The sequence below is a fragment of the Protopterus annectens genome, chromosome 10.part0, assembly GCF_019279795.1.
Source record: "Protopterus annectens isolate FY-2018-M chromosome 10.part0, PAN1.0, whole genome shotgun sequence".
Lineage (NCBI taxonomy): Eukaryota > Metazoa > Chordata > Ceratodontiformes > Protopteridae > Protopterus > Protopterus annectens.
Window position 1 is genome coordinate 743,067,550 of NC_056744.1, and position 20,889 is coordinate 743,088,438.

Consider the following 20,889-nt stretch of genomic DNA (forward strand, 5'->3'; position numbering starts at 1 on the left):
GCCCCAAAGGGGTCAAGGCTTCCACTGCAAAAAACCCTGTTCCCTCTGATAGGGATTCTGGAGCTCTGGATAGATGGGGGGAAAAAGTTTACACCTCTGCTACTTTAGCTGTAAGGGCTTTAAACTGACAGTTTCACATGCTTAAATGTCAACAATACCTAATGTATTTGCTAAAACAGAAAATGCTTACAAGCTCAGAATGTCCTGACAATAAGGAAATGCAGGATTTATTGCATGTAGCTGAACAAGTGGGAAAGCATACTCTGCAATGTGGTTTTGATTCATTAGAGGATTCTTGCAGAGCCGCAGTTACAGGTTCTGTCATTCGAAGGCATGCTTGGTTACAAGAACAAAGTTTACCTGATCCTGTTAAAGCAAAATTATTGGATGCTCCATTACAGCATGATACTTTGTTTGGTGTTAAGGCAGAAGAGGTGTTAAAGAAAATGGAGGATAAAGCAAAATCAATGCAGACAGTAAAGGATTTCTTACAGGTTCAGCCACCTAGATTTAGCAGGAACTGGCCTTCAAAAAATTGGTCCTTTCCAGTATCAGACAGGCCACAAAGAGGCAGATACAGATGCCCAAGAGGCAGATCTCAGCCCCAAGGCTCATACATACCTAAGCAATGGGGTGCTTCAGCCCCCAAAGGTGGAGAAGACAAATCACAACCTTATAGGAAACAGTCCCAATGACTTCCCTCTACAAATGCCAAGCACTTACCTTTTGGCAGCACCCTTAGGGGGGAAACTAGCACTTTTCTCACAAACTTGGCACATGATCACCCAGGACAAATGGGTACTGAATATTGTTTCTCAGGGTTACAGGTTCCACTTTCATGCCCTACCAAGGTTAAAATGTATGCCAGACCTGCCACAAAATCAATGGGCAGAGGCACAAAAACAAATTTCTGCTCTCATGGACATGAGAGCTATTCAAAAAGTACCACAACAAGAACAGGGGCAAGGATTTTACTCAAGACTTTTCCTGGTACCCAGAAAGGACAAAGCCTGGAGACCAATACTGGACCTGTCAATTCTAAATACTTTCCTGGATGTTCCAAAATTCAAAATGTTGACACTGCAGCAACTTCTACCCATGCTGGGCAAGAAGGCTTGGCCAGTTACTTTGGACCTCAAAGAGCCATACCTGCATGTCCCAATCAGACAATCTTGCAAAAGATACCTCAGATTCATAGCTGGCTCAATGCATTACCAATTCTCTGCACTGCCCTTTGGCTTATCTACTGTGCCCAGGGTCTTCACAAAATGCCTGCCACCAGTAATTGCATTTTGCAGACAAAAAGGAATTCAAATATATCCCCACTTGGATGACTGCCTTATTCAAGCAGAGAGCAAGAACATTCTACTAAAGCATCTGGCATTTGTAAAAAGATTACTAATTTGCCTAGGGTACACAGTAAACGAAAAGAAATCAAAACTCGTGCCCTCTCAAGAGATAATATTCCCAGGTGCAAGCTTAAATACAACTGCCCAGATGGCTTATCTCACGCCAGACAAGCAAAGGCAACTGACTCATTACTTTCAAATGATGGCAACAAAGACCCAGCTACCTGCAAGAAAAATTCTGCAGGCTTTGGGCTTCATGGCATCCTGCATCCTGCTAATTCCATATGCAAGACAGCATATGAGGAAGCTACAATGGTATCTAAAAAGTGTTTGGACTCAACATTGCCACAGCCTGGAAACAATAATAACTCTTATTCCCTGCCTGCAATAGGAGTTTCGATGGTGGGCACTGGCCTGTCGCCACAACAAGGGACAGCCTTTCACTTTACCCACAGCCAGGCAAACACTAACAACAGATGCATCGGATTATGCCTGGGGGGCACACATGGCAGGAAAATGTATTCAGGGCACGTGGCCCATGGACCAAATGCATCTTCACATCAATCAAAAAGAGATGCTAGCTACAGAATGCCCTGACAGCCTTCAAGGATCTACTACATCCAGGACAACTATTACTAAAGACAGACAATACTACAGTTATGTGGTACATAAACAAGCAAGGGGGCACACATTCCTACCCCCATTCCTACCCCCTCTGCAGGCAAGCCATGACTTTGTGGAACACAGCACTGACCTATCAAGTACATCTGCAGGCACAATTCCTGCCAGGAAAGAAAAATACTCTGGCAGACGAACTAAGCAGAAACCTCATGGACCCTCATGAGTGGAAACTAAATCCATAGGTCTTCAGCATGATAACAAGGAAATGGGGATGCCCAGACATAGATATTGTTGCCTCCCCTCACAACTGCCAGAGGATCGCAAACTGTAGCTATCATAAATTCCCCCAAGATACTAATATCCTGCAAGAGGGTTGAATGCAGGCAAATGACTGATGCCAAAGCAATGGATTAAAACTCAGTGCAAAGTAGTGCATTATAGTGTCTTTTGGGAAAATGTCTACCCAGGCAAATTGCTCCATTGATAAGATATCTCTATGAGTTAACCCGGGAGTTAGAGATCTGAGAACATATATACACAGTAATCTGGCCTTTGACCAACACATAGCCAATGTAATAAGAAAATCATTCACTGTTGCCCAACTTATAAGTAAGAGTATGGCATCCAGGTCCAAGAAAGTTATAGTACCACTCTGTTCAGCCTTTATCATACCCATCATTGAGTACAATGCCCCCTTTTGCATGTACCTGACTAGGCATATGTAACAGTTGAAATGCCCACAGATGTTCCTAACTAAGACAATCCAGGGTATTAACACATTGTCTTGTACAGATTGCCTTAGAGCCCTGTCTCTGTAGTCAGTCTCATACAGGATCTTCAGAGGTGATCTGTGTTTGGCATATAATGCATCCTTAGATCCAGCCCCGATGGAGCTTTTGCACATCCACAAAAGGAACTGTACCAGAAACACTAGATCCAAAGATTTGAACTTTGCTTGCAACATAAATAGAACATGCTGGCAAGAGAGATATATCTCAAAGGATCCCCATGTTCTGGAATAGGCTCCCCCATCCATGTAAAGCACAGTCCATCCCTAACCCTTTTCAAACATAACCTTGGCCACTGGATGGGAAATCAAAAATTCATCCTTGGGATGCCCTCCATGCCCCTTTTAGATAGAGGCTAACAGTAAACTTTCCCTAACTAACATTAGGTGGATAATCATAAGTTTATTCCATGGCTGGCCCCCTTGTCTCTTATAGATAGAGGCCGACAGTAAACATTCCCTAACTAACACATCGTACCCCACCCACATAACTTTTCAGGAAACTCCTAACATACCCCTCCTAACAACTATCACCGCCAATTAAGATGCACATATTACAAGGGGATGCAATCGGGTTGGGTTGCATAACTAGGCTTTTAAGGGCCTGGTGGCTGTTAGCCTAGTATATACCTATGACTCTGTGAGAGAATACGGGGAAAATACTTGATCACCTCCCACCTTACACTCATCTGTAGCTTGCATTGCAGAAACTTGCTTCTCATCTGGCTTGTCATTGCATGTAAGACTGCCAGTGGCTGTGATATTGCTGGTATCATTTCTCTCTCTAGACTGCCCAGTATTCTTTTCTTATCTTATTCCTTGCTGTGGTTGTATATTCCTCCCCAGATTTAATCTAGATCTTTTGTAGTGGCACTGGGAGTTTGTGAGATCTATTTCTAGCATCTGTTGACAGTGACTGTTGCTCAATATTGTTTGACAACATTTCTTGCCTCAGACAAAATGTACATCTACAGTTATACCCAAGTAATGTGGTGGTTTCTTATCACAGTGGCTCAACTTTGCTTGATGCTTTCTGTACATTTATCAGTTTGTGCAACTAAAAAGGTTAGCATATCTGTAAAGGACTCGTTCTTTGGGATGAAGTGTGTGAGATACAGTGACTTATGGGTTTTTCACTTCTTCTTCTTTCAGCTTTTCCAGGTTAGGGGTCACCACAGCGGATCACCTGTCTGTTCATGATTAGCAGTGGAGTTTTACAGTGCCGAGTTGCCAGCCCGGCGCCCTACCTTCCACAGAAGGCACACACACACACTCAAACCTAGGGCCAATTTAGATTGTCCAATCCACCTACAGCATGTGTTTGGAATGTGGGAGGAAACCGGAGTACCCAAAGGAAACCCACATGACCACAGGGAGGACATGCAGGCTCTGCACTGAAAGCACCCCAGCTGAGGATCGAACCGGAGAACCTCTTGCTGTGAGGTGACATGGGTTTTGCACTAATCTTTTAAATTATTGAGTGCACTGCAAAACCTCAGAATGTTGTTATACTAGCACATGTATTTTTAAATATGTATATGAAAGCCGTGTCATTTTACAAGGTTGTTGAAATGGATGGGTAAAGCCTGAATTTATGTTGTGGTGTAAAGGAGATAGCCGTTATGATACTTAATGCATCATTAGATGTTATGGTTCTCTCTCTTTATGTACACATATATAAACAGTTGTTGACAAGACTCCTTATTAAAGTAAGTCATTCTGCATTAAATATGATTTATGTAAAGAAGGTTCATTTTCTTTTGTTTTACCATTGATAGGATGCAGTTCAGCACTGGTACCAGCAATATGCACACATGTCCACTTCCTGTGAGTCAGCAGATGGAGAATATAAAACTACACATCCTGAGGTAAAAGTAAAAATTGTCAGCTAACATAACAGCACACTAACACTGCTGCTATTCATACTTCAAGGAACACAGCACCAAATAAGCTTTGTTCTTCAGGAATGTTAATAAGAAAAAAAGTCACATGAGTGGATGAGCGTGGTCATTAAATTTGCTGCAATGCTGCCAGAGTACCATGTGCAATTCAAGAGTTGTTGAATACTGGACCAATGCTGTCTTTCACCTGTGTATGACAAATCATGTGACATTGTTTTACTGGGTAACATAGAAATAGAATGAAAAAAGAAACCAGTAGAACAGTACACATGGACATTTGCTGGACCATTAATTGTGGAACTTTCTCATACAGTTGGGAAGCTGTAAGGGAACAAACTTGGCCAGTTTGATAGCATAATATTGCTAATACTAGTTTTAATGGATAAAGTTAGTAACCTGAAGAACTGTTGCAAAGCAAATTACAGAGTTAGGTTGGTTAAGTTTGATGTAATATTCTTAACGGTGCTGTAATACAAACTAAATATTTTTTTCTTTGATGTTTATAATAATGCTGAATTGTTGTAAATGTTAAAAACAAATTATCTTTCCTGCAGGGACTCAATTTTGCACAGACAGCCCTTCCTCTTCCCCCTCCTCCTCCTCCTCCACCACCACCACCACCTCCTCCTCCTGGTGAGGCTTATTATAACCAAGTAAGAGCACCTTTGAATAGTTCATTCTTTAAGAGCTGACATGCCTTATGCCTGCAAAATAATAAATTGTGAATTGTGTTTTGAATTTAGACATCTGCTGTCACAGCCTACAGAGACTATAACACTTATATACAAGCATTTTCTTCATGTTATACTGGTATCCCAGCATCATACCAGACTGGAAGTTCTCAGTCAAGTCTCCAACAGAATGCATCAAGTAAGGTATGTAAAACAGATATAGCAGTCCAACCAATCAAACAAATGGTGCACGTGTGTTAGTGCTATACAGCCACCTACTGGTGAAAGTATTGAACTACATGACTAGGAAAAAGTGATTCACTGATACACTTGGTTGTTTTGCTTTGTTTTTCTATAGGTGAGCTACATATACTGATTTATTTTTTTTCTTATTTGATTAAAGTTTACCAGAGTGCCTTTGTAAATTATGACATATTAAGAACTGGGAACAAACCAGGTTCTTATTTACCATACCCAGTTAATACAGTTTCTGACAACTAACCACTATGAAAAGGAGTTTACTCTTTAAGCTTTAAGTAGTCTTTTACTAGCATTTGTTGCTTTTCTTATTTTATTTTGTTTTAAAATCTGTATTTATTTATTTATTTATTGATTGATTGCAAAAAAAGCAACCACTGATATTGCTAAAGTCAGGAAACATGTCATATTGTTGGGTTTCATAATTATAACTGACAATCATGCAAGGGATTTTTAATAATAAAAATATTTATTGAAGAAAGAAACCAAAAACGAATAGTCATACATATGCAGTGCAAAATGTCCACTGAACTTTATGGAGAACAGCAAAGAACTCAAGCTACCCAATAGGAAGACAAAAGGCAGGATATAAAATGAATGTAGCCACCTATTCCAGGGATAATCACAGCAACAGTTTAACAATAATATGAATATCTGAACTCAAGCGGTGAGCTCCAGCTAAACAAAGAGTATGCATATATTCACGAGCAACACCTCAGAGCATATTAATACAATGCATATATTCACAAGCAACAACTCAGAGCATATTAATACAATGCAGATTTATCAGAAAAGTATGGAAAATAATATGATCTAAGAGCTAATGTCTATGGCATTGCATTATAAGAGGGACTCTGTGAATAGGTAAGACTGTCTTGGGATAATTCTCTTGTCACTGATTAATTTAAGCTGTAGGACTGTAGAAATGTAAAACTGTTAATGAAGTGATGTCAGTGCTGTTGATTATGACAGACAAAAAGAAGAAATAGTCCCAGGATTACTGGTCAATAGGAACTAAGCTTCCCATGCATTGATGGAAGGAAAATTGTGAGGTGGAATCCTGCCTGTACTACTGGATTTAAAATGTTATGTCAATATAAATAAATTAATTGATGAAATGGTACTGACATAGTTCATTTCTAGGATTGTAGTGTTGCTTTCTAGACTGTTACCCTTTAGGTTTTAAACCTTGTTTATTTCAAAGAGTATGAAGCTTCTTAGAAGTTCTTCTAAGTGTCTGCTTTGTTTTTGACTTGCCATTGTCAGATTTATAATGTTGGAAGTGTCACTGATCAAAGTGCTAATCTGTTGATTTTCATCAGTAAATGTTTGAGAATAACACATTTTCATTCTGTAAAATTGAAAAGTGACCATGTATTTTGGTACAAACTGAGCTAATTTTGTCATTCTTGCCTAGTATCACCCAGTATCTCCAAGGGGCAGGTCTTAAATGCCCTCTCCAAGGCCAAAACTGCAGCCTGTATGGAACCAGACAACATCCCAGCGTGTGTTCTACTTGGGTTAAAACAGGAGTTAGCATCACTATTTAGCATGCTTTTCAATCACAGCCTAAGCACTGGCTTCCTCCCTGTGGAATGGAAAACAGCTAACATTCCTTTGCATAAAGGGGGTGCATCCATGGACCCCAGGAACTATAGACCCATTAGCCTGATCAGACTGATCTGCAAGAACATGGAACAAGCCATCATGGACCTTATTAACAAAGATGCAGGAAATCTCCAAATGCTTGACACTACCTAGTTTGCCTTTGTCAAGTGGAGATCATGCTTGTCCAACTTGGTGTACTTTTTCGAGACAGTCACCAAAGCCCTAGACGAGAGCAAATCTGTGCATATGGCCTACCTTGACTTAGCTAAGGCCTTTGACACAATCCACCACTTAGGCATCATTGATAAACTCACCCAGCTGGGTGTCACGTTATCCTAAAAAAATTATAGATTATAACTTGCCATCTGACGATTTATAAACTATGTACCGGAATTGATGCCGACAGAGTTTATAGTCATTTAGAAGAACATTTGATCAAGGCAAAAGAACAAAAGGGTAATAAAAAAAAATCATATGGAACAAAGGATCATCTGTTGCTAAATAAAGTCATAATGGAGAACTGTAAAAAGGGGAAGAATCTAAGTATGACATGCATTGATTACAAAAAAGCATTTGATAGTATCCCACATTCATGGATAAAGGTGTGCTTAAAAATGTATAAGATACAACCTGCACTGATCAGCTACATTACAGTGGCCATGAAACAGTGGCAGACTACTTTGCAATTAAGCCATGATAAAAGACAAATTATTATTCCAGGGATAAAAATTCAAAGGGGGGATATTCCAAGGTGACTCGTGTCACCAATGCTATTCTGTCTTGCCTGTAACCCTTTAAGCTATCTGCTTAACATATTAGGCCATGGCTATAATTTGGCTCCTATAAAACAAAGTGTAAAGACCTTACATCTTCTCTTTGTTGATGATTTAAAACTATAGTTCATCAGATGAACTGAAAGCGCAACTGCAAGTAGTCAAAACTTTTTCAGTTGATATAATAATTTCATTTGGTCTTAGTAAAATCAAAAGCAACCTTTAAAGCAGAAAAACTTCAGCACCAAGAAAACATCAGTTTGGGACAAGAAGGTGATATAAAAGAACTTGAGCAAGAAGGAGTGTATACATATTTGGGAAATTGATGAAGGATCAACAGTAAAACACGAACAAATGTGAGTGTGTGTAAGTGTAATCATGTTAAATGGCCTAGTCAATGTGTCAACACTGGTTTAAAAATGTATGATTATATCACATGCTTGCTCAACTGGAGCCTATAAACTGTGTGTAACTTGTAATCATTTTGTGATTTTTAATGTATGTTCTACCTTGGAGCTTTTCTCCCCAGGCCTCCGCTGAAAATGGGCAAGTATTCAATTGGGCTATCCTGGCCAATAAATGTAAAATAAAATAAAATAAAATAAAATAAATAACACTTAGTAAAGAATATTTTGGAAGATTAAAATTAATCTTGAAACAGTGTTGACATCTAGGAAAAAAATTCAAGCTATAAACCAATTTTGCCTTCCTGCCCTAACTTACAGTTTTAGAGTGATTGACTGGCCCCAAAACTTGTTTGCTAGATTAGACAGAAAAACAATAAGGATGCTTCATGCTCACCAAATGATTTATAAAAATCAGTGCATACCAAGATTATATATTCCCCAGTCTGAAGGAGGTATGGGCCTCCTTGAAATTGATTACATGTATAGATCTGCAATCATGGGACTGCACACATATCTGCTGACCTCACAAGATCCAAATGTAGTGAAAGTTTTGAAACATGAGAAGAATAAATCTAAGATTACTTTCCTGCTTAGTCTAGCAGAAGCATATCGGTGTCAAGCAGGAATGGAAATCAAACCAGTATTAGATAAAAATCAGGCAGCAACTGAATGTGCCTAAAAACAAAAGAAAAAATATAAGGTGAAGGACCAGATGAGAAAAAATGTGGAAAATGCATAAGTATAGTTGCAAGTATAGAAAACTTTTGGAAGAACCTCATGTTGATCAGGACGGAACACAGGAATGGTTAAGGAGAGGCGAATTCAAACCAAAAGATGAAAGGTTAATGTTGGTGGCCCAAAATAGTGGGCTACATACGCGCTGTTTTTTAAAGTCCATTGAACATGTGGGAGAAACAGACCAATGTAGGTTTTGTAAAACAGAATTGAAAACAGTTGCACACCTCATTGCTGGTTGTGACATACTAATGGCAGACAGATTGTATACTGAAAAGCATAATAATGTGGCAAGACTGTTGCCCTGGGGATTGTACAAACATTATGGTACTGAAGTGGCTGAAAAACACTGGAAATATGAGCCACAAAGCATCATAGAAAATAATGTAGTCTACATTACTTGGGATCACCCATTACCCAACAGTTCAAAGTACGGATGCAAGAAAACCAGATGTAGTGGTCCGTGAAAAGAAGACAAAAGTAGCGTTGATCATTGAAGTCATTACACTCCGTGACTACAGTGTCTTGCATACAGAGAGACACAGAATCATAATATATGGGGATTTGCAGGTAGAGATGAAGAAGAAAGATACCCAGATCATTCCAATAGTAGTAAGAGCAACGGATCTTATAAAAAGAATCTACAGTCTTATTTAGATATGCTACCAATACATGTAACTCCTTACGAATTGCAGAAGGAGTCATTACTGGGTGTATTGCGGGTGCTGTGAAGAGCACTTCTGGCTGACATCAAAGATTGAAACAATACTAATTTCATGAACTTTAATCATACGTTGACCTAGGAATGGGGTCCATTCCCATAGTGGTATTAGAAACCCAAAAGACTTGGAGAAATTAAAAAGGGAGAAAGACTGGGTATCAACCCATGTATTGTCAGGTGAGTTGCAAACTGTCTCATTGATAGAACTCATGCGGTCATAATAGGAGAATCTACCTCCTACAGCAGACCCGTAACCAGTGATGTTCCACAGGGATCGGTTCTGGGATCCCTATTATTTGGAATCTACTTCTCAGAAGTACAGGCTAAAACTAAAGGACTGTGGCTGACAAAGTTTGCTGATGACTGCAAACTGGGAGTGGTCATTGAAACCCCTAGCAATGTCAACATCCTGCAAAAAGGTCTTACTCAGACTAATGACTGGTGCCAAAGGCATGGTCTTAAACTTAATGAAAAAATGCATTATTATCCCGTTCAGCTAGGGTGATGTTCCTGCAAACTGCCACATCAATAGCCTAATACTAAAGCTCTTTAATGAGCAGGTGGTCTGCAGGTTTATCAGTGAAATTTTATTTGTTTTTCAAGGTAGAGAAGTGATGTCAGTGAAGCTTTTCAGAGTCAACCTGGGAGTGTTATCTGGCTAAGTGACTTACTCAGAGTCACACAGTTAGGCAATGGAGGATAAGAGAATTGAACCTTGCACCACTGAGTCACAGGAAAGAGCTCATTAATAGCTTCTAAATCCTCTAAGCCAACTGCCAAACACACAGTTCCAGATTATAAAGATCTGACTAAATGAAGTTCATTTCTGTCCTGTTCATTCCTTTCCCTGCACACATTCCATGATTACCAAATGTGGGTTAGCAGCATACCACATAAAGTTGTTTTTATGAGATAACAGCTTTTCATGAGCAACAATGAAACACTGTAAGGGCTCTCTGGAATTATTTGCATGTATGGTTAACTGAGGGCAGAAATACTGAATGGAATTCATAAACAAGTTGCATACTACCCAGCACGCAGTTACACAGGATGTGGTCACGCATGGGCTAGTAGCCATGTGTAGACCTATGCTCTATTACACTGCAGGGTGCAGAAGTGTGCTGCAGAAGATATATACATATGAATGACATACAAATGACATGCAGATATAACTGGGTAGGGAAAAAAGACCATAGTGCTATGCAAATGTATAAAAGGTGAAGATTGTTATGATTCATAATTGTATGTAGGAGAAATTGCTTACCAATGTGTGTCTTACTATAACAAGGCAAAGCACACCAAAAATAACAGAGCTGCATAGTGTGAAAATGGGAAGAGTAACAATGCTGGTTGTGTAGCAGCATACATTAGTGATTAGTGCCACCACCATCTCCCATTCATATGCATGAGGTGGTGTCTAATGCCAGAAGGAAATTGTACCATCATTGGGTAATATACTGCAGCTTTATATAAACATACTGCAACTTTACATATCAGGACATTAATGATCAGTTCTAAGTAGTGTGTGTCACCTACGTGCAGAAGCTAAGGAATGGCTGCCCTTCCCATATCTGTGGAAACTAAGATATGTATAGCTGTTTCCATCCTAGTTACAGGGACCTTTCAGAGACCAACAGGAGACCCAGTGGATATTTCCAGTTGCAAGGATGGTGTGTAGCTACATGGCCTTGACTTGGATGGAGTCTGCTGTCGAGCTGTCCTACCAGTGGTGTCTGGGTGTTTTTACCACCCACATTTGAGAGATGGCAGACTGTTTACAGTGCCTAATGTAGGTGAAAAATGTGCACCTTGTGATGTCACACTGTATGACCTACTTCAGTTTGTATCATACACCCAGCCCTGGACAACACTGCCGTTGTATGTAGTGATAGCAGTGGATATCCTCAAAATGGAGGAAGACAATGGGAATGGTGTGCACCACATAGACCTCATAAGACTAATCTCTGGCTTCATGTCCTCCTGCAGCAGCTGACAGTACTGATAAGGTTAACACCTTTTGTTGTGGCCAAAACAGGACCAAAGTCATACACCTCGCACTTCCTATGACCACAACCATTTTCTCCCCTCCCTCCACCCACTTTTCACCCATTTTGTGACGTCATGGGCATCAGGGGAAGGAGGAACATTGCACAACATTTGCATGCAAGCTGTGTACATCCCATCAGAAAATAATCTGTGGCAGGGAGGTCTTTCTGGACATTGACCATCAGTGGGGTACTCCCCAGATAGATCTTTTTGCCTCCAAGAAAAGCAGATGGCTCAGGTTGCTCTGTTCCAGAGTACCATGCCTTAAGGCCTGGAAAATGGATGCCATGTTTTTCTCTTGGAGAGGTTCCTTCTTGCATTCCCCCCACTTTCCTCTGATTCCAAAAGTTCTGCTCAAAATCAAGAAGGACAAACCAAAAAATCTTGTTGGTGACTCCCTTTTGCCCAGACAGCAGTGGTTCTTTCTTCTCTTTCACTTGGCCGGAGCAATCATCACAAGTTGCCACAAGGATTGACTTACTCACACAGAACAAGAGCTGTCTAATTCAGCCCAGCCTACAGACCTTGAATCTGACAGTTTGGGTAGCAGAATTTTAACAACTTTCAAACACCACTTTACTGAGGAGATATTTAAGGTTCTACTAGAGGCTAGTAAGCCACCTTCAAGGAAATTTCATTTCACAGTAGAAAAGATTTTCCTTATGGTGGCATAAAAAGAAACTGGACACTCATCAACAGGGTATACCTAGTGCTTTTGATTATCTGTGTGAGTTGCTCAAAGATGGACTGGCATTCTTTTCTATCAAAGCACATCTGTCAGCCATTTCTGCCTACCTGTTGAGCTTAAACTTTCTAGCTGTTTTGAGGTTAAACATGTTTTGAAAGTTGTCCTGCAAGAGACCATCAAGAGGAGTCATTTCTTCTTTTTAGAATCTGAGCTATGTCCTGGAAAACATATGCATTAACTTTTAGAACTTGCTGCAACATTCTCTCTTAAGTTCTCTACATGGTAGGCTGTATTGTTTGTGCTTTGACTTATGCTAATCTTGATGGCTACATCACTCTCTCATCTTCCATAAAGATAGGATTATTCTTTGAACTAACCCTTCTTTTATGACAAACGTTGTTAACGTTATCTCTTTGAGTAAGAGTATCAAGCTGCCTACGTTTTTTCCTTCTCGGAATATTAACGAGAGAATTTTGCATTCCCTGGATGTGCATAGACAGTTCAGATTTTAATTAGTTAAAGCTAAAACTATCAGAAAGTATGATCAGCTGCTTATATCCTTCCAGGACAACAGATTGGGTTCTCCTGTTTCCAAGCAGACTATGTCCATTTCATTTTCTTTTTTTCATGGAAAATAAATACAGGCTCCAATTGAAGCACATTCCACTAGAGATGCAGCTTTTTCTGAGCATTTCCTCAAAGGTATGGATTCTAAATCTATCCTTAAAGCAACAACTTGATCTTCTGTTAATACTTTTATTGAAATATTACAATATATACTTATTCTCTAGAACAAGAGTAGGGTTTGCTAGTCTATCCTTCAGGGTCTGATGGACTACAACACAGCATGATCTTCCTTCACCCTGTCATAGGAGCATAGGAGTTTACTAGGCTATCAACCCAGAGGTCATTTCAAGCCTAGCCATTTCATCCCAGTGTAATACCATAGATACTCTAGTCAATACCCAGGATTGTATTTAGTAATGACTACCCGTGTCCAGGAGGGTTATGGGCACTATCCCCAGTATGCATTTATGCTGCCCCATCTACTCATGCAGGTTTCTTTTGAACAGTGTCATAGAGGTGTTCTGCTTCACATGAATTGACAACCTATTTCAAAGACACAGCAGTTGCTGGAAGACAAGTCTGCCCCTCCAGCATGTCCTATTCAAGTCACAGGCCATATTTAGGTCCCTGGAACGGGTAGCTCAAGTCTCGTTTGATTTATGGATGTGCAACAAATTTATTAGGTTTGGGTCAGAGATTGCTCTGTAAGCCAGACATAAGTCTCTCCAAAGAAGTCTATACAACACTGAGTATAGTGGCAGAGACTTTACTCAGTCTGTGTAAGGCATGTGCTGGAGTCCCTTCATCTTGTTAGTTAGAAACCTCTGAGGTCTCTCCAGTTGCTACAGGTGCTTTGTACGGTACATGCCGAAAGGGGCATTATACTCAATTATGGGTGTGATTAGTGATGAGTATAGAGGGATTATAACCTCCATTGCACTAGAGGCAATGCCTTTGCTAATCAAGCTTTGGAAAGCTCCCATCTGTTAGTAATACTGTAGTAGTGATCTACGGAAGGAGTAGTACAGTTGTGTATGAACTTACCATAACAGTAGATGCCTGACTGGTTACTGTTGCAATTTTACATCCCTCGTTAATTCTCCCTTTCCTTCTTTTTGGGCTGAGGTGGATTCCCATTTTTTTGTTCTCCTTATTGACTTTGTATATAGTATGCATATAATTGCATCTGCTTCTGCTTTAGTTCCTTGGTCTGGGAAAAGAATGTCCTAAGGAAATTCACACATGTGCATTCCTTATGTATCCCTAGCTTCTTTGGGATGAGATCATATGTCAGATGTATGGTACAAGACGAAGGTGCCTAGGCTTTGCTATACTGACTGGATGTATAGCTGTCCTTCACATGATATCTTGTTTGTTAGTAATACTGCAACAGTGATTAGTCGGACATCTGCTGTTATGTTAAGCTCTTACAGAGCTGTACTTTCTGTGGTATGCCTGTCAGGGGTGACCATGCAAGTTTTGCCATGCAGTCCCAACTTAGCTCCACTACCATGTTCACTTGCCAGATTACCTGATGGTCAGCTTACCTGTCAGTGTCTTCAGTGGTGCTGTTCAGTAATCTGCTGTAACTGTTATTAACCTGCTGCTTCACTCAGTGAGATGCATGGGGGGGGGGGGGGGGGGTTGGCCATCCCAATGCCAGTGTTCACTTTGTCAAGGATGATTACAGTATCACTGTCCTCCTGCAGTGATTTCAAAAACTATTCAGCTCTCTTTCCCTGCAACTGTCATGTGTTTCCACTCCATGTGGCTGACCTCTTAGCATGGCATGGCATTCCATATCAGTGGCTTGCTAATGGCAGTGCTGCAGTGTGTAGTTCTGCCTACCCACAACATTTATTTCATAGACCAGAGTCTGCTACAACTGGTCCCATACAGACTGGTAACCCCCCCCCCCTCAAGTAGACACCCAACTTTCTGGTGGTTATGACTGATCACACAGTAACCATTTTAATTGTTGGGACCACCTTTTGTGAGTTCCAAAATGCTGAGACTGAATGGCAAAAAAAAAAACAAGAGTTACATAAACTTACCCAGAGATGGACATTTTTCAGACTATTCCCTTTTCTCTGAGGTATGGTGATCCCAAAGTTAATATACAGTTGGTCAAGTGTGTGGTTTCCAAGCTATTGTAACGTTGAACAGAAAGTGGTTGAGTTTATATCAGAGAAAGTGGGAACACATTTGCTAATATAAACTCAACATTTTGAATAGAGATCGTGGTGCAGTGCAGATCAAGTCATTTACCCTTGATGTTGGAATATATAATAAACAGAGAGTGGGGGGTGCAGCAACCCATATGGGGGGTGCAAGGGGGCTTGCCCCCCTTCTAAAATGTAAAAGGACACATGGACTTTCAAAACTGGAAGTCTAGAATGTCAAATGTTGATCATTAAGTTTATCACGTTCGACATTTAGGTGAAATGTTATTTCCGTTTTCAATATTATATTTCAATCTTTTGATGGAAAAATGTTCTGCCATTCGGAATTTTGATAATAAATCTGTATGTATATATATATATATATATGTATATATATATATATATATATATATATATATATATATATAAATATATATATATATATATATATATATATATATATATATATATAAATATATATATATATATATATATATATATATAGATATAGATATAGATATAAATATATATACAATATATATATATATATATATATATATATATATATATATATATATATATATATATATATATACATCTATATATATTTATATATATCTATATATATGTATATATATGTGTGTGTGTGTATGTGTGTATGTTCAGGGGTGCATGGGCTCTTGCCCCCTACAAAGAAGAAGTTTAAAAGAGCAGTGTTCCAGATTTGATCTTCTCCTGCATTTTCAATCTTATTTTTTCCTTCATATTGTCAGTCAGCATTGTGTGAGCCAACATTTTAAACAGGAACCCTGAGCAGACAGTTTTTATACATTTCTAAATTTATCTTGCCTTATTGTTTTCCCTAATTTGCATTCACAGTGGGGTTTATTACCATAATGTTGCTCATTTCCATACCAATCTGTGTCATTAGCAGTATGATGTACACCATGCACTTTCACCTACTTGTGCGATACCACTACCTATGTCTCTGAACTGATCATGTCCTATGTGCTGCCCCTCTTTGTTCAGTTTTGCCTAATGCGTTTCCCTGTTTGTTTGTTTGTTTATGAATCAAGCCAATCTTTACAAAATTACAAGGAAACATACATGTAACAGATAAATAAAACAAAAATAGAAAGCAAAAGCGGGTTAAAATAAAATCAACAGCTGTCCATATGGGCAGTGAATAAAGGGCAGGTAAAACCAGTATGATTTTATGGGGATTTTGAAAAAGACCAGTGTAGAAAGCTCCTAGAGTTACTGAGAACCAAGAGAGCAGATTTCAGGAGCATAGATCATGACATGCAAAATATTAAATGCCAGATGATTCATGCCGTGCCACAGGAACTTCTAACAGCCTCAAGGTGACAGAGTGCAATGCCCATGGTGGGCAGCTGTTGTGTCTTTCAGCTTTTCCCGGTTAGGGGTCACCACAGGGGAACTCCGGTCTGCTAATGATTGGTAGTTGATTTTTACGTGCCAAGTTACCAGCCCTGACACACAACCTTCAACGAAGGTACGCCCATTCATGCATGTCTCCACGCAGAAGACGCTCTAGCTGAGAATCGAACCGGACAGCGTCTTACTGTAAAGAAAGATTAAATCTTTCAGGTAAGAGTATCTCACGTTATGTAGGCATAAAAAAGAAAAGTACTATGGTTTTGAATATTGTATAGAACTGGACATGAAACCAGTACAATCAGTTTGGGAATAAAGTGTTGGTAACAGTGTGTACCAGTAAGTAAGTGGCTGCAGAGTCTTGTAAGAACTGTAACCAGTCAGTCTCAGGGTCACAGAACTGAGGTAGAAGATATTGGAGTAACCAAGATAAGAGGAAACTGCAACAAGAATGACAACAAAGAGACTTGGGTACAAGTGCGTGATGCTGACAATATTCTTCAATGTGAAACAAGTTTTTTAATAAAGTGGACACCAGATTCCTAAATGTCATCTGATTTTTTTTAATGATAAGCACAAGAGTATGAATTTCTGACACAAACTCCAGCCTTTTTGCCATACCTTTATCCACCACCCCATTTCCCACTTTTGCACATGAGGTTTGGGTTTCCCTTCAACAGAGAATATTACCTAGAGCCAGTGTTTACACCCCCGTAGAAAATAAAAGATATAAATGGAAATGGAGTGGAATCCTTTGTTGTGAGATGTGTCATCAAGACTTCAGTTTCAAGAGTGCTCAGCTTCAACTAATTACTAGTGAGCCAAGAGTGAATGGCCCTCAGATTATCAACCGGTACACACTCACTATACATTACAGAGGGCACTATACATTACAGAGGGCATGAGAGATAAAGCTGAGTGTCATTGGAACAGCAGTGATAAGACAGACCACACTCTCTAATAAAATATTAAGCTGCAGCATAAACACTGTAAAAAGTAATAAACCCATGATTAAATCTTGGGTACCTCATACTTCAGAGGTTAAGAATCAGAAGAGCTTAGACTAGGGTATGACCAGACAGGGAGCAAATCAGTCTAATGTATTTTCACTTCTACAAATTTAAAACAATATGTTTTATGCACTGTTTCCATGTGTCACATGTATAGATTTATTTATTTTATTTATTTATTCATTTGCAGTTTAACTGGGGAAGTCCATTGGGCTGAAATGAGCCCCTTTTCAATGGAGACCTGGGGAGAAAAGCTTCATGTACAATATTACAAGAATTAAAAACTACAAAAATATTACAAGAGTTAAAAACTAACAGAAACAGATTGACCCAGTAATAATAATAATAATAATAATAATAATAACAAAGCATTTTGTAGTATATGGCATAAACAAAGCATTCTGTGATACATGGGATAACAAAGCATTCTGTAGTACATGGTATACAAATGCCAGTACTATGTATGATATAAAAGGAATTAGTATTGTAAGATAATTATAAGAAGGTGGTAAAAACATAGCAAGTTTTAGGGTGAACTTGTGAAAGAAAGCTTGAAGGAAGTAGGATTCAAGTAAGTAGAAGTTAGGAAGGGTGAGAGCAGGAGCATTCCCAATTATAAGAGAGATAGGAATGAAGCAAAGTCTTAAAACTAGAGTGGTTCTGGGTAATTCATATGTGGGGTAGAAGTGAGTTCCATTTTCATGCTAGGGAGAATGACAATAGATGTTGCCGTGAAGTATGTATGGGTTTGTACACTTCAAGGAGGTTCTGATGTTTGGACCTGAGTGATCTGTCAGAAAGATGCAGAGTGAGGATAGAAGAGAGGGAGGGGCAGTTAGAGGGCTTGAAGATGAGTTTATGAATAGTATAGAGTTGAATGTAGGAGAGATAGTTGGGGAGTTCAAGCCAATTCAAGGAGTGTAGGGCAAAACAGTGATGCGAGGAGGATTTGGAGCCAGTAGCAAACCTAAAGATTTTATTGTAGCAGGATTTAAGTTTTGCCTTTAGGGTGGATTGTAGATTAGTTAGAAGAGGGACTCCATACATAAGAGAGGGAAGGAGGTAAGTGGCAGCGAGGGTATGCTTAGTTGAAGGGATGAGGTAACAATTGTGATGGTTCAGCATTACAAGCTTCTGGTGGGTTTTCTTGCTGTTGGTTTGTAGGTGAATGTCTAACTTGAATTGTTCATCTATGACGACACCTAGTAGCTTAGTATGGGGGATTATTTCAATGGGAGTTTTGTTCTGGCTGACTATAGAGAAGGAGTTCTTGTTAATGTTGGTGTTTTTTGATGGGGTAAATGTCATGATTTTAGTTTTGGAAGCATTGAGCGCTAGGTGATTGTTCAGCATCCAAGTGTCAGTGGTGGTGAAATCATCCTGAGTTGCTTGCATGAGTTTGGGGAGAGATTTGGCAGTGCAGATAATGGTGGAGTCATCTGCGTGTTGGACAAGTTTGGCATTCAGGGTACAGTAATGGAAGTTATTAATAAAGACGTTAAACAGTAAGGGACCCAGGATAGAGCCTTAGGGAATGCCTGTCAGAATATAAAGGTAGGAAGAGGTACAGTTTTTCCACTTGACAGACTGTTGTCTGTTTGAGAGGTAACTGGAAAACCAATTGATGGAAGAGGAGGAAAGATTGAGAAGAGAGATCCGGGACAATAGTAAGTGATGGGACATGGTGTTGAATGCTTTAGATAAGTCTAGGAGAAGGGTAGATATAGTATTGCCTGAGCTGTGAGCGTGGTGGATGATATCAAGGAAGGACAGAAAGGCAGTGGTAGTGCTATGTCCAGGTCTAAATCCATGTTGAGTAGAGGGCAGCAGATGATCGTCTAAAAAGGTAAGGTAAGAGTTGCAAATGAAAGCATTTTTCAAGAATCTTAGAGATAGGGGAGAGAAAGGCTATTGGGTGGAAATTGGAGATGTCGGTGTTGTCACCCCCTTTGTGTAAGGGAATGATAAATTATTTTTTCCAGAGAAGAGGTACATATGATTCTTGAATGGAATGATTAATTAGGATGCAGATGGGAAGGGCCATGCCATCAACAGCTAACTTGAAGAAGTTGGACGGTAGATTATATGGGGAATTAGAGAATGGGTTTAATTTTTGAAGGAGCTTTTTATGGTATTGACAGGAATGGGTTTGAGGGTGAAGGGAGGGAGGTGAGTACCATTGGTGGTAAAGGAGGGGGAGTTTTGGGTGGGAGACATGGTAGAAGTTAATGCATTGTTAGGGAAAGATGGTGAGCTTGGCTATTGAGTTTATGAAGGAGTTAAATTGGGTGGCAATGATATGATGTGGAGAGCTAGGATTTGGGCAAGGGTTATCTTTTCTCCCAGGATTGAGGAGGACAGAGATACAGCTCCAAAATTTTTGGGAACTGGATTTATGATTGTTTTAAAGTTAGATCTCAAGAGTCTGAAAAATATTCCAGTACAGAAGGTCAAACATTGTCAGCACTTGCCAGATATATATATATATATATATATATATATATATATATATATATATATATATATATATATATATATATATATATATATAAGAGAATATTCTGGGACACAGCTTGCATTGTTTATTTTTGAATATCATGGCAACTTTTCAATATTTACATTTTGTTTTTCTCCATAGTTTATCTGTTGATAAAGACAGTAGTGGGACAGTAGCAGCCAAAAAGTCAGTTTCAAAAATTAGTAAATCTGCCACCCGTCATATTTGGCTGTATTTGGTATCATAAACAACTCCTTGCAAAGAAACCAACATGTCAAGCATGTGTCAGCATTAACATTAGTGACTGCAGGGACACATATTAAAAAGTGATAGTGGCATTTTAATATGTTTTAATACTTTTTTTTTTTTGTCTCTCCTTGTCTGTCCCACATCTGGCCATTAGCTGATCTCTAGGAATGCTATTGTAGCTCATTTTCCCTTTTTTAATGTAATAACCTCCAAGACTGGAACCACACCATGTCAGGTTGGAAGTAAACTGGAAATGGATATCAAGCAGTGCCACATATCCTGTCTTGCATGCCAGGGGACTTCTTTGTATGTCCTAACTAAGCAGAGCTATTGATGTTACATGTGTCATAGCACATACATCAGATGTACTTCATGTTTCACTGTTCCAGTCCTGACTTGTTGAATTTCCTGTCATGGAAGCCCTTGGCTAGCCCAACTACC

At 39.4% G+C, this 20,889-nt stretch overlaps 1 protein-coding gene across 1 annotated transcript in view; it reads left to right on the top strand.

Moving 5' to 3' along the window:
• RAVER2 (ribonucleoprotein, PTB binding 2) overlaps positions 1–20,889 on the top strand; it is a 2,410,893-nt gene that overhangs the window by 2,223,919 nt on the left and 166,085 nt on the right. The window contains exons 12-14 of the mRNA XM_044085561.1: positions 4,536–4,625; positions 5,213–5,311; positions 5,402–5,533. Coding sequence (XP_043941496.1) covers positions 4,536–4,625; positions 5,213–5,311; positions 5,402–5,533 — 321 coding nt within the window. The remainder of the gene's footprint in view (positions 1–4,535; positions 4,626–5,212; positions 5,312–5,401; positions 5,534–20,889) is intronic.